Genomic DNA, 15,276 nt, shown 5'->3' with positions numbered 1-15,276 from the left:
GCTCCTGGCTCCTCTTTGGCAAGTGCCCACCATAAGAATCCGCTACTAAAGGGGCATTCGTGTTGCTCCCAAGCTGCGCTGCCTGCGTCTATAGACAGCGGGACTTGACCCTGCTCCCTTGTCACTGGCTTTGATTGACAGGGCATCAGCAGAGCCTGTGAGACCAGGAAGTGAGGAAAAAGAGCCACTGCAGACAGGCACAACGTGTGAAAGTTGAGGGAATAAGTACAGATACCTCTCATTCCCACTGACAGCCGGTGCTCTTCTCCACTGTGATGGATCAGATGATGATCCATGTTGTCCAAAGATGGGCCCTCGCCATTTTCCCATACAATGGAAGCCTGCTGGTCCTGCATTGTACTTGATGATGTCAGAGAACTGTGTGACCAGGCAGTGAAGTGAAGCTGTTTTGGGGGACCAGTCACTCAGAGAATGAAGCCTGTGAGAGCGAGGAGTACTGTAAGGTAAGTATTTGTTCTTTTCTTCCCCCATAGCCAATAAGCATTTAAGCTGTGTTAACCCCACTGCAAGGTTACATTTAAAAGCAGCCTGGAGTTGCGCTTTAAATGTAAAATTATGCAAACTAGTCAGTCTTTGTCAAGTTAATCAACCCATAATCAGCACTGCTAAATGTGGTCTGGGCAGAGTAGGTGTACTTCAAATATGCTTCCAGATATTCAACTCCCTTAAAGCAACTTGCAAAAATTAATAAAAAGCAGTCCTTTTTTTTCCTTCCGCTTTTTTAGCACAGAAAGTTTACGTACAATGCTCAATGTGCCCTCAGGATAGGCAGACAGTATATACAAGAGGAGAAAAATGACATGGATCGCTTCAGGTTTAGGAATACAGTTGTGTACACCAAAATCTGTAACAACTGCTATGAACTTGATGGATCTTTTTTCAATCAGACTATGTAACTGTTTTTTAAGTTTAGGTTTTTGCTGCCCCCTGCAGGCAGTTCAAATTAACCAAATGTCAGACATCTGCCGTCTTCCTGATGACTAATAGCAAGTCCCAGTTTGACATTTTGTTAAATGTCACTTTTTCCTGAGATCCAGAGAAGGCAGTAGTGTGTTCCTTTGTCCCGATCTGTCAAATGGCAGTTCACACGTCATACATTTATGCTTTTTCAGCTTCGGCTCTCTTGTGGTGTTTAAAATTTGGTGCACTGTTTATCACTTAAAAGGTGAACTGTGATGGATTGGTAAAGCTGCTTTTTTTATATATTTCATAAGTTTTACAGTGTTTCTTTATGGTCTAATTTTTTATGTTTGATTTTCTCACACAAATATGTGGATGATGCTACATCGAATTCAATGTCAAAATATACTCTTCTGTGCTGTAAACGAATCATCTCCTGTTTTATAATGAGCAATCACTTTCTGTTACAATGGCAAATGCTGATTTTGTACTTGTTCAAAATTTTCTGAATAAAAATATTGAAAAGAAAGCTGCACTTTGATTACGCTTACTCTGATTTTACTGCAGGCTCTGTGTATTAGAAGCGTCAGAATCCTACTCATTTCTTGGCTGAAGGACATCCAGCTTCACCTCCTTTTTCCTCCCTAGCCTTACTATCCCTGGCCCGCACCTTTCATTGATAGGATTTCATATTATTCAATCATGGAGGTTCAGCATCGAATATCGGTTTTATCTAAATTGATCTGCATGCAAATACAGCCTGCCTAGGAGTGTCCATTCCTCCAAACTTACAAACACTTATCGCAGCATTTTGGTAATTTGAAAACTCCTCCCAAGAACCGGCCCACTGCTTGCATCAGGGCTCTTTAGAGGAGTATTGGGGCCCCCCCACCAGTCATGATCTGCCTGGAGACCCAGCGATGACTTCACGGGGTTGAAAAATAAGGTGTATTTAATATGGAAAGGTTTTATTTAAAACTCTCATTAGCATGTTGATGTATGTGGAGGGAGGAAACTGAGAACGCAAAATATAAACAGATTAAACTTGAGCTTTAAAAAAAGATCTGTTTGGTTTTGATTTATCTGTGTGTCTTTTTTTACATTCACTTTGTGAGCCATTCCTTTTAAAATGCCATTATTTAAAAAGCGACCGATGTGCTTTTTACACAGAGAAGGCCGTGGCTTACTTTGAAACTACTGATCAATTCGGGGATGGCGAGGAAGACCAGCTTCTTCAAATATCGTCCTGCAAAACCTTCTGTCACTACGTTACCTCCATTGTAGCTGCCCCCAGAAATATTGGCAAGGATGGAAAGTTTCAGCTGCTGGTGTGCCTGGGAGCAAGGTGAGCTGGTGTATAAGTGTGTGGGTGGTGGGATAGATCAGTTTTAGTCTATACAATGCAGAGGAAGCTTTGCTACACATTTTTCAAGATAGAAAAGGGCTTTGTCATAAAATCTATTAGAAATATGGGTGTCCTATTGATAGTAGGTAGGGATAGGTTTCAGCATAGCCAATATAGCCTTAGGGCTTGGCTTAGGGCTACTAGGAGCAGCACACAGCTAACCACACATAATGGTCTGACTGTGAGTAATGTATTCCCCATATAAAAAAGGTTCTAAACTGCTGCCCTGTCTACTATCCTCTACACAGTGCATTTGTATTGGTGGATTAGGACACATTTACCACTCTGCTTTGCAAAAACGCATAACAACACACAGTACAGTTGTAGTTCATGACATCCCAACTCAGGCATTACACATACATTTCAGCAAAGTTCAATGAACCATAGTGTGCTGAATTAAAATTGGTGGCACTTTTTTGGGGTGTTTTTGGTGCTTTGCGTGCCCATCTATTTCAGTGTGCTGCCTTACTATAGCACATGCACAAGTGAAATTTGTCTCTTAATGTACAATGTATTAGGCCACTTTGGTTCTATACACCTGGAATCCAACAACTAGCAGAGTAGGGTGGCCATTCCCTCATTCTCCTTGATCCTCTAGTCAGTAGTGACTCTAGGAGTACTCACTGAAAGTGGGCAGACTTCCTCTTGGTGTTTTGGCCCCCCAGCCTGGACACGCCTTGTGTGGCTGTCACAAATGCCTTGACGAAGGGGCCCTATGCAACCCTAAAATATTGCACACCACACTGTGCAATGTGATGCAATACAGCTAAAGTAAATAAAACTTTATTTTGGTGAGCAGATGACGTATTATGAGCCTTGTGTGGCTGTGACCTCTGATTATGTTACTGCAATACTATGTTTAGCCAGGCTACTTGATTAGGAGGGGGTGGTATAGAGGGGCCAAAAGTATAAATTCTACCCTGGGGTAGGGTAGCACATTAACATTTCCAGGGCATTAATTTTTTTTCATGTGATCGACCAATCAGAAACGAGGGTTGCAATACAAAAGGTAACTTTGGCTGCATCTGTCTAATCAATTTCAACTTCTAAATTTTATTGATAAAAAGAAACGTAATTTTTTTCGGAAAAAATTGATTACCTGGTGCACCACTTAAGGCAGAACAGACTCCTCTGGGAGCGGCCAACATTTCCGATAGGGGGGGAAAATGAATTAATTGTTTTGATCAACATTTCCCCGTATTATTACTTAATAATTAAAGCTGTAGATCTCATTAATTCTGAAAAAAAAAAAAATAACTAGTCGTAGTTTTAAAGTAAACCTGTCAGAAACCTCAACAGAACAAAAAGAGCATATGGTGCAAACAGAACACATAATCAGAGTTAACCTAGCCGTGATCAGTATATCTAGAATTAGATTAGGTTGGCTTTTCCTGTAATGATCAAACTCGGCCATGCCCCTTTCTCCCTCTAAAGCTTCACTGTTAGTCCTTAAGTTCACCTTTAAAAAAAATAAATGCACACATATTTGGAGGAAAAAAATGCATATTTTTTTTCTGCAGGAGCTTGCAAAGCATTGCTTCCACAATCATTGTAGCACAGGTGCATTGCCAGGCTCCTGCAGACTCCTTTTGCCAGCTCCTGGGCTTTCAGTTGGTAAGCTGGAGGAAGTGTCAGTGGACTATGAGTCTGGTAATCACCACCTGTGATACATTGAGAACTACAAGCCTGTCTGCTGCAATGGCAGAGAGGACTTGCAGTTTTTCATTCACAGATCTCCAGTTTCAAAAGTGACAGCGCCTATGTGGGAGAGAAACCCCAGCACGCTGTCACCGGAGGGGGTGGGGAGAGGAGGAGGTGCTTTGCAACATGTTACACCCTAAATATAGGTGTAAACAAAATAATGCATCGCTCAGGGCAGTGGAGTTTAGGTAAAAACTGGAAGATGCAATCTGGGTCCCCTGAGCTGTGATGTCCTGCCATCCACCAAAAGACAGCTGGCAACTCCATAGTCCTCAAGTATTTTATTTTGCCATACCAGTGAGTACAAAGACAGCAGCAGATGCGTTTCGGCATTAAGCCTTGCTCACAGCACACATGTGAATAATAAAATGGAAAATATATATATATTTATATATTTAAAGCAGAGTTCCACCCAAATTTTGAACAATATCTGTATGTATTCTCTTCCTTGCCTAGATGCTGACATGCCATTTAAAAAAAATTAAATCGCCGTAATTACCTTTTATTTTTCTAATCTTAGCACTTCCTGGTTCTCCTGCCATGGGAGTAGGCGTGTTTCTAGCCTCTCCCAGACTCCTGGGAGCTAGTCTCAGGCTTCCCAGGATGCCACTGAGCATGTGCGGGAACGAGCGGTGAATGCTGGGAGCACAGCATTCACCACATCCAGGAAATAAATGCTTGTGGGCTTCAAATGCCCACAATGAAGATGGAAACCGCCTGCAGTGAATAATATAAGTTATTCTTTCCGACGAAATCTGACACAGGCGGACATATTACACACAATATGTGAGTATGTAATGCTGAGAAGAAAAGTTTGTGAATGAACTCAAAAAAAAAAAAATGATAGATAGGTGGACCCCCGCTTTAAACATCAAGAATGGTTTCCGCCCCTCCTTCAATTACTAACACATTTGATTGACCAATCAGTGATTAATCATAAATGTCAGCAGGTGTAATGCTGACAGAGGGAGGGTAGGAAGTAATACCTAATGCAACACCTAGTAAAATAAAATAGAATAATCCCATGTTGATATATATATATATATATATATATATCTATTATAGAAAAGAAATACAGCCATAGAAAAATATTTTTAAAATATATACATAGTAATATACAAATACACATACATCAAAAAATGAAGGGGAAAACTATTTGAGAAACAGATCTACATCGTAACGGTGATTCATTCCCTTGGGTATTCTTGTTTGGAGATTAAATATCCACCAAACCTCACGCTGGTGGTGTGCATCCCCACCACAATAAAACGTTTTAACTCTTTTCAAACCTATAAACGAAAAAGATGACATATTCCCACCATGTTCATACTTAAAATGTTTGGATATGTTAGATTTTTGTCACTGTTATAAGATGCCCCATGGAAATTTTCACTAACTCTTGCTCTTAATGGTCTAGAAATACAGCCTACGTATTGTTTATTGCATTTTCTGCACTCGACAGCATAGACCACGATGTCCGTGCTACAATTTAAATATTCACGGATGGAAAATTCTCATCTAGTGGCACACCAAACAACTGTCCTATGCTGTCTTGAGTGTCTACTGCAAAAAGGACATGTGGTGTTACCACAAATGTACGATCCCACAGTGCTAAGCCAGGTTTTATTGTGTCTGCCAGACTCAGAGACTGGGAGACAGAATATTACATAATGTTTTGGCACGACGGCTTGAAAATCTATGGCAGAGGTCTTCAAACTGCAGCCCTCCAGTTGTTCAGGAACTTCAGTTCCTAATTCCAATTCCCATCATGCCTAGTCATGTCTGTGAATGTCAGAGTTTTACAATGCCTCATGGGAAGTGTAGTTCTGCAACAGCTGGAGGGCCGTAGTTTGAGGATCCCTGATCTACGGCCTGTCATAAAGATTGGTGCCAAATCAATATCTGTGGAGAGTATAGGTAAATACTTTTTGTTTTTGGCCGAAACGCGTCTGCCACTGTCTGTGTACTCACTGGTATGGCAAAATAAAATACTTGAGGACTATGGAGTTGCCAGCTTTCTTTTCTCGATGACTGTCTAAATACAGGTGTAACAAGTTGCAAAAGGTGGACTTAGGCAGGAGATGGACCAAACTTGAGTTTTTCCAGCCTAAATCAAGATTTGCATATAAATGCATCTCCTTGATTTGCCCAGGTTAGACAGATTTTCTTCAAATTCCATTATTAAATATTATGACTTTACTTTTATCCTGTAATTCATGGAATTTATCATCCATATGTTGTTAATCATGTGACTAATGCAAAGGTATTGGTCACGTGACCTCTGCCAGACTAACTTGTGATGGACTTGGCCATCAGGCTTTTTGAAAACCAATGATCTCTACCTCAGCATTGGTCACATGACCAGACACTGGAAGGATGAAGATTTCTCCGAATTAAAGTAGGTATATCTAAAGCCAAAAATTTTTTAACATTCTGGATAGAGTAGGGGCGTTCATATTTTTGCTCAGGACGAGCCACTGTACTAATAACCTGATGTTAGTACAGTGATCTCCCCTGCTGTTCTATTGTGTTCTGACAGGGGGACGCCAGAACACTCCGGTCAGCGATCTGTCATTGGCTAAAAGCCGATTGGGAGCCGGTCGGCTCCTGGTTTTTTTTTTTTTTTTTTTTTTTTTTTTCCCATCATGCAAATGTCGGCCGGTTTTTATTGAACTGGCCAATGTTGCCTGACATTCGGTCTGTGTGTACTAGGATTTGGAGATCACTTTTTCCCGCGATTAGCTGTTGCTACTTTAAAGTGGGGCACAACACGTTTACAGTACACGTTTAGAATTTATAATTGGATCCGCGATGCACAGAATTTTTTTTTTCTCTAAACAAAGTTAAACTGACCGCACCTAAAAGTAGGTAAACACACAATGTGAATGACACATTTGAAAAATCATTACATGCATTTATAAATGTCCTCTAGACCCATGCAAAGGCAGGCTTGACAGTGCCAGTGTGAATGAGGCCATATGATGGTCATACATGCTTTGATTTGATTTTCCGATCTATGTGCAGTTTAATCAAAATGATCAATCGACAATCAATTAGGCATAACTTCCCTTCACATCTATTTAGTATTGGATTAACCTGAGTTGATTATCGACTGTTGCATGAACAAGCTGTACTGGGATGCTTTATTTAAATGTAATTAATTTTTTTCAAACAGATTATGAGTTTTCATAATGAAAACAGAGATACAATTGATAACTTAAGATCATATCTTCCAGCTATCGATGTGAAAGCTTTCCCGTGTGTGTCACATTGATCCATTGGGCAGTGACCTGCTGATCAATTCTTCCTATTGGGAGAGATTGAACAGAAAAATCATTTATTGAAGCATGTATGGCCACCACTAGGGTGATGCTTTCCCTTTTTAAAGGTCGTCTTTAACTGAATATATTTGTAAACTGCTTAAAGGTGGTATTTTCATTCCATATGTTCTGACTTTGTCCATTAGGGATCATTTGCTTTCCCAGTGGATTCCCCTTTTGGCCGAATGCCCGACGATCGTTCGGATGTACGAGGAGACGGCGCTGCTACGGGATAACATGATGGTGAATTCTTTGGTCCGAGTGCTGCAAACTCTTCAAGACTTCAACATCGTCCTGGAGAGTTCCCTCACCAAAGCAGTCGACGTTTAGATCGGCTTCTGGGACGCTGTACAATATCGTTCTTTCCCTCTGGGGTTTATTTTTTTTTTGTTGCATTTCCTAGAACTCTGGCCTGCGCCGAAGTGTTCCGAGGTGGAATACTGGACTTGGTAGCGAATCACTGGAAGCCAAAATGCGTAAGCATGAGTCGGGCTCTGAATCATGGCATACATTGTCACTTACAGTAAATTTGAATCAGATATTTAGTACAATAGAGTATTTTCCTGTCTCGTGTGTAAATACGACTGTAGTTTTTTAAAGATTCTGACTATATCAGGTAGGTTTACTTAGTACTTTTATTTAATTTTTTTCGGAAACTGTAGAAATACGGTAAGTTTTCTGCCTATCAAAGGTGCTTTGGTTTGTCAAATAAGCAGGTAGATGCTCATTTGTTTCCATTGCATTAGACATTCTGAGCCGAATAAATCACCTGAGAGTGGCAGTAACTGTCTTGTAAGGTGACGCAGTATTCAGGGGGAGACTTGATCAAATGCTAAACAGTCATAAATAATAATAATAAGCTGATGCAAATGTTTTATAGTTCTGGATACATTGGAGGAAGGGTTGGAAACTATTTTTATTGTATTGCTGTGTCTCCATTATGGAGATTTTATCCCATTTCCTGTCTCTGGTGAAACCAGTCTTTAACACATAATGTAAAGGGAAATCTCCCAAACAGGAACATGGAAATGAATTGTAAAAAAATTGGGCTTTACATTCCCTTTGAACCAGAATAATGACTTTGTGATGTCTCCACTTTTAAGTGGCTCCTCTCATGATCTGGGACTAAAACTGCCCACACAATGTTCAAATTTTGTCTGGTTCTTGATGGACTGTCCTAAATTCCTTCTCTTAATTGAAAAACCTGGACTGAAAATTGTCAGCCAAGCAGCAGTTGCATCCAATCAAGTGCAGCCGCTGTATGGTATATTGACAGCTGGTGGGGTCTGCTGTCAAAGTATAATAGCTGCAGATTTGTCTATCTGTGCTGTGTAGCATGGATGGGGGAATCTGTTCCTTTTCTTTTTTTTATTCTGTAAGCCCACAGACTAAATGGGGAAAAAAATCCAATATATGTGTATGGCCGGCTTAAGGTCAAATTTCTTAATGACCGTCTCTGTTTACAGAGTGACTCCCTTTGTGAAGTCACTGATTTCCATTTACTTTATTGGTTGCTCTCTCAGGAAGTCTAACCCATAAAATATTTACCTTTTGTGATGTCATTGACTTGTTCACTGGCATTTATTAGCCACATTCCCACGAATACTGATTCACCTGGCAAGATGTCTGCTTCTGTCACTAACTCCAGGTGCTAATTAAATGCCCAACTCCACCAGAAACTGGTTTCTTTTACTGCTGGGAATTGGAATCCCCACCTGGTGACTCGAGTGCAGATACATCCCATAATAATTCCCAGTCTTGCTGAAATTCTGCAGTAGTTGCCAAATGATTAAGGTATCATGATCATACAGATTTTTTTATTATTAAAATGTATGACCAGCCAAAATTTATATTTATTTATTTTTTTTTAGGCTGAAGTTAATGGGATAAAATTTTTGTCTTTCCTGTCCCCTCCCTTTCCCCTCATTAACATGCTAATAACATTTATATATACAACCTTAGCATTCTTATTACATACCTTGTTTTAGACTTGATAACATCAATGTGCTTATCTATGCATTGCAGGCAGATCATAACTGGTGGGAGGAGCCAGCAGAGTGCTGTACATTGCTTTCTGAAAACATCCCAGCAGCCTGCTTCAGTATTCCTCTCAAGACCCTTAATGCAAGCAGTGGGCTGGCTCTTAGGAGAAATTCTGCAAATATCAAAATACCTTAAAGGGTGGCTATCAATCCAGAGAAGTGGGCAGTCCTAGACAGACTGCATTTGCAGGTAGACTGCCCTAGGTGACACCCACATATGATGTTGAGCCTCTATGATCTAGAGCATTGGTCTCCAAGCTACAGCCCGGGGGCCAGAGGTGACCCTTTGCTTGCTTTTATCCTGCCCTTGAGGTGCTATTTTATTCACTGACACCAGTGAAGGGCACAATTCCTCCCAATGGCACCAATGATGGGGCACAATTCCTCCCAATGGCACCAATGATGGGGCACAATTCCTCCCAATGACACCAATAATGGGGCACAGTTCCTCCCAATGGCACCAATGATGGGGCACAGTTCCTCCCAATGGCACCAATGATGGGGCACAGTTCCTCCCAATGGCACCAATGATGGGGCACAGTTCCTCCCAATGGCACCAATGATGGGGCACAGTTCCTCCCAATGGCACCAATGATGGGGCACAATTCCTCCCAATGGCACCAATGATTGGGGAACAATTATTTCCAATGACGCCAACTAGGGGGCCCAATGGGGGTACATTTCTTCCCATTGACACCCAACATTGAGGCCCAATGAAACCAATGATGAGGCACAATTCCTCCCACTGACACCAATGATGACGGATTGTTTACTCCCACTGACGCTGGGACATTTTGTTCTCCCGATGGCCACAGTCTGGCCCCCCTAAAGTCTGAAGGACAGTCAACCAGCCCTTTGTTTAGAAAGTTTGGAGATCCCCTAATCTAGAGGTTGAACTCAAATTAATGAGACAGGCGAGCTAGGGACAGTCATGCTGGGGAGGAAAGGCTAGTTGATGCTGGATGTCCTTTAGCCAGACAAGGACGCTGTCTCTTGTTTGCAATGAAATTATAGTAAGCAGTTTCAGTACAACAGCAGTCTATCAGCAGTAAAAACCAACAGGGCTTCAGACCCTCCCCCACTACATCCCAAAACAAAAAAATTGCTTGGCTGGACATACACTTTAATGAAGAGGGGATGCTGGAGAGTGAACCCATCAATACAGTTCATGCGGGAGGGATAGATAAACCACACTACTGATCTATAGGAACCTGGTGGGGAGATTCAATCCATCATTGCCCACACACATAAGAATCTAGTTTTGGGTGGATTTGGCATGTAAGCATCTCCTATGGTGTTAATTGCAAAGCATGTCTGAGACGTTTATGTATGTATGTTGTAAGTACCTCGAAATCCCGAAGAGAACTATTTTCCTAAGTTATATAGCAAGAAACCAGTGCAAGTATTAGTGATGCAGCCGCCTCTGTCCTGATCTATACCTATTCTATATCATATATATATATATTGTCAGTGGAAGGCATGTTTGTCCAGACTGAAGCATTACCTTTCCTCATGGATTTAACCATTTCGGTGACAACACCCCCACCCCACAATTCCATCACATTTAAAAAAGAACTCTGCTAAGCACCGTTCCTGATCCAATGTGGCCACACAATGGAAACCTGTTAGAAAGCGACAACCACTTTTGTTAAAAAAAAACATTTTTCATGGTGACCCCATGTCATCAGATTTTGTTGTGTCAAAATCTCATGAAAGGCGGCTTTCCCTGCTCCTGCATCAGCTATACTGCCAGGTTGTACATTAGCAGCATGCGCAGGCATGTAGTTGTTGAGTGGGTTGGGTATTGCTGGGCTGCTGTCTTGCATATGAGCTGCATCCCCACAGCAAGAAAGGCAGGTGAAGAGTGCTGAAGGCAAAACTGTAAAGCATTGTGTATGTTCACAGGTATTATTGGGAAGTTCAGTTTAAATGCCAATGTGACTTTACATTTTTTTCATTATTGCTGAACCATATTTCCATTGTCATATTGCATATGAAATTGTAGAGTCTCCATCTAGTGGCTATGTGGATCTCATTACAATTAGTCACACCACATAGGGAAGGCATTGTTTTCACTAAAGCAGATCTGTCTTTTAGACTTGCATCATGCAAGAGGATCAGCAAGGCACAACCACTATGCAGCACTATGAAGAAGAGCCTTCCTATGTAATGGGCATTATGTCTGCCCCCATGTACATGGATAATGTCACATATAATCGAACTATGCACAGCAACAAGGTTGTTTCATTGACACACTGGTCAGATTACATTAAATTAATTTTATTTACATTTATAGCTTTAAAAAAGTTAGTTTTACAGTTTCACTTTAATTTGTATATTTTTTTTTCATTTACAAACTGTCCATCTTTTTATAACAGCACTGGACTTTTCAGGTTCTAATCTAAGTCTAATGGAAACTTGGTATATTATAATGCAGTGATCCGTTGATCCATTTGACTGTTCCTTAATGTGGGGAAAGTAGCGTAGATTGTGTTAACCAGTAACATTTAGGCTGTAATATATATATATATATATATATATATATATATATATATATATATATATATATATATATATATATATATATATATAATGATCTTTACTGCATGTGCAATCAGATGGAATGTTGTTCTTCATACAGAAAAGGGAATTGGGAAAATACCACATTATGGCCACTAGATGGATCTGGCAATCAAAGGAATGAAATTCTTATTTACTGTGATCATCTGCACCATCTAGTGACCAGATGATGGTATTTTTTCTGAACTGCTCCATTTTTTTTTAATGAATAATAAACCTGTAGAGCAAATAGAGGTAGACCATATATTTTATAAATACATTGATTTGTGCCTGTCCCCTTCTCTTTCACTATATCCTGTCCAACAACAGCACAGCTTACCTTGAGCTTTATAGGCCATGTTCACATTAGTGTGTTTTTGGCACGGCTTGCTGCTTTGATGCACTTGAATGCCAATGCATGTAACACGCATTTAAAGTGTACTAGCTTGCCCAAAAAACGCCAAGGTGTGAACATGGCCATTGGAGAACCTTTGTTTTCCTGTGGCTAAAATATGAGCATCTAGAACATTTTTAAGTGTATCAATTCAAAACTCAATTCTAAAGTTTTGGATGAAGTGTGGCAGGGTTAGAACCTCTGTTAGATTTTATTTACTGTCGGTATCCTCTCTATTTGTCCTGGTGACTATTGTCAGTGGTATAGACAGTGGTGAGAAATAAAAAATGTTACTGCTGTCTCCAGAACAGGAATAGAGAAGAAATATTTTAATGGGGACACGTACCAGTTCTCAAGCGGGAACTTCCTCTTACTTTTGGAGGGATCTCCATTCACTTTCTGTTGTGTCACTGGGACAGGAAGTGAAGGGAAATCTCTCCACTGGGATAAAAACAGCAAAAAATAGCTAGATACACAACTAGAGTCCACATGCTATATTTTTCACCCTGTACCTGACTGTAAAATACTCCATCTACAGTCATTGGTTGATTTTTTTTATTTTTATTTTTTTTTATTTTGATCAACAATTTTGTATTTATAGACATTTTTTTAAAATGTATTTTGGATTGAGTAGTAATAGTTAAAGCTGAACTCCCAGAAAAACAAATATTGTCTAAATAGATGAGATGCATATGTATTATTACCTGAAACGTTCTGTGTTTTGTGCATTTCACTGCTGCTTTCTCTCCTTTTGCAGGGTGACTGGTCTTGACTCCTCCCCCTCCTGTAGTTTCCTGCAGGCAGCTTGTAGTGGGTGGAGTCCGCTGGGTCCCTCCCACAAGCTCTGCTCTCTGTACAGGCTATGTACAGCACAGTGATGATGTCACTGCTAATTTAACAAGGCAATAACTGGGTTTGCAAAGGCATTTGGTGCACAAAAATAGTTACATCTATTGTGGAATATATTTGAATTAAATAGTGCATGCCTGGAGTTCAGCTTAAAATCTCTCTAATATAAAGGAAAATCACCTTTAAGATAGCTGTCACCAGAGCTGGTGTCCCTATTGGAGATTTAATTCACCTCCTGTTCCCGTGACATCTAAAATTTTGAATTCCTAATGCTTTTTATCCCAGCAATAGCTGTCCCCAGGACTTTTAAAGCGGAACTGAACTATCTAAACACCACAAACTGAAGCCGCTATTTAATTCATTTTTAATATTCAGAGCAACCTCACTCATCCATCCATGTCCCCATGCTTTATTTTGTTGAGAAATCACTTTGAAAAACACCCCCGTAGCATTTTTCATTGTGGCCATCTTTAGTAAGGGCAGATGATTCATGTAGCATTTACTTCCTGGAATCCATCTGCCCTTAGCTCAGGCGTGCAGGCAGGAGGGTGTGCTTAGCAGAGAAACCCCTCCTTCCCTTCTCCAAATGAAAGAAAAAATGCCCATGAAGATGCCTGGGATGTATGATCATTTTGGCCTAGACTAGAAACCAGGAAACAACTGAAGAAATGTAAAAAAAAAAAGTTTAAAACAAGTTCATATAATATACCTTCCTACCTATTTACTAATGATAGCACCATAAGGATTAAAATGAATAATTGAAAATGTTTAGTTTCACTTTAAAGATGGTGACTCTCCCCAACTGTATCACACAGCAATAAAAACCTGGCAGTTGTTCTAACCCTCTCTGCTCTCTCCTAAATACAAATGTTTTGCCTAATGGTAATCTATTATGTATGAAAGGTGCTTAGTACATGGATTCTTTTTTAAACTAGCTATGTCATTCCAGAGGTGGTGGTAATGAAATCACTAGCAGTTGCTTCAGGACCTACAACTTCCTTCTTCTTTTTTTTTTGGGGGCTGCGACCTGTCTTGTACAAACTCATATTTATTCAGATACACTGGGGTTTTTTGTTTTTTTTGTTGTTAAAGGGTGGAATTTAAAGTATTGCACTACTTGTTACACTTGAGAAAAGGGGCTGTGTTTGTGTGAACTGTATATGTTGGAGTTGTCCTTTTGACACGTACTCCTCTCTCTCTAATTTTCTTTGTTGCCATTACTGTAGAGGATGCGAAATGCGTCATTGTATTATTAGTCGGCGCCTATTGAATAGCTAGCAGCATTGTCTATCACACTCATCCGTTTACACTGTGCTTTCCCAAAAAAAAAAAAAAAAGTTTATTAGTACTTAAGAGCGTTGCTGGCTAACAGAGCATGCTGGGACTTGTAGTTCACTTAATGCTTCTTACACCTGCAATGGACCAATCAGCTGAGGACATTAACAGAATGTTTCTCTGGAAGGATTCTAGAGGACTCTTTTCCTAGGAAAGATTAAGTACCTTTTTTTGTCCTTTTGGAGCAATACCGTAATCTGTGTATGAATTTGGTTCTGCATCTTCGTCTAGTGATCTGAATCATGGAAATGTAACTCGGATTTTCTTTCTCTCATGTGGTACTGGAATTCTTTTAAATTGTTTGTTAGACAAAAGCTGCTTCTTTTTCCACATCAGTATTAATGTTTCTGTTCTGTATGAATTTTTTTTCACACAATTGTCACTTTTTTTTTTTCAGTATTAAAATGTGTTTTAACTCTTGAGAATCTCCTTGTCACTATTTTTCATCGCGTTGCAAACCAGTGGATGGGATGAACCTGTTACCGATTGGTGAAATAAAAAACGTTGTTATGTTAACCACTTCAGTACCGGGTATTTTCACCCCCTTCTGGCCTAGGCCAATTTTTAGCTTTCAGCGCTGTCACACTTTGAATGACAAGTGTGTGGTCATGCAACACTGTACCCATAAGATATTTTTATAATTTTTTTTTTTTCTTCATTCAAATAGAGCTTACTTTTGGGGGTATTTACTCACCACTTTTTTTTTTTTTTTTTTTGTTTTGTTTACTAAATAAACAAAAAAAAGCCAAA

General features: G+C 40.0%; 1 protein-coding gene across 3 annotated transcripts in view; it reads left to right on the top strand.

Annotated features, from left to right (window-relative positions):
- The window catches only part of DENND5B (DENN domain containing 5B), a 176,176-nt gene extending 161,231 nt beyond the window's left edge, over nt 1–14,945 (top strand). For all 3 annotated transcript variants that reach the window (XM_073621860.1, XM_073621858.1, XM_073621861.1), the window contains 2 exons: nt 2,092–2,266; nt 7,494–14,945. In XM_073621860.1, coding sequence (XP_073477961.1) covers nt 2,092–2,266; nt 7,494–7,677 — 359 coding nt within the window. In that variant the 3' untranslated portion in view covers nt 7,678–14,945. The remainder of the gene's footprint in view (nt 1–2,091; nt 2,267–7,493) is intronic.
- The last annotated feature ends 331 nt before the right edge of the window (nt 14,946–15,276 follow it).

The sequence above is a fragment of the Aquarana catesbeiana genome, linkage group LG03 (genome assembly GCF_042186555.1).
Source record: "Aquarana catesbeiana isolate 2022-GZ linkage group LG03, ASM4218655v1, whole genome shotgun sequence".
NCBI lineage: Eukaryota > Metazoa > Chordata > Amphibia > Anura > Ranidae > Aquarana > Aquarana catesbeiana.
Note: the sequence above shows the minus strand (reverse complement) of the source record. Positions and strands in the feature narration are given on the sequence as shown.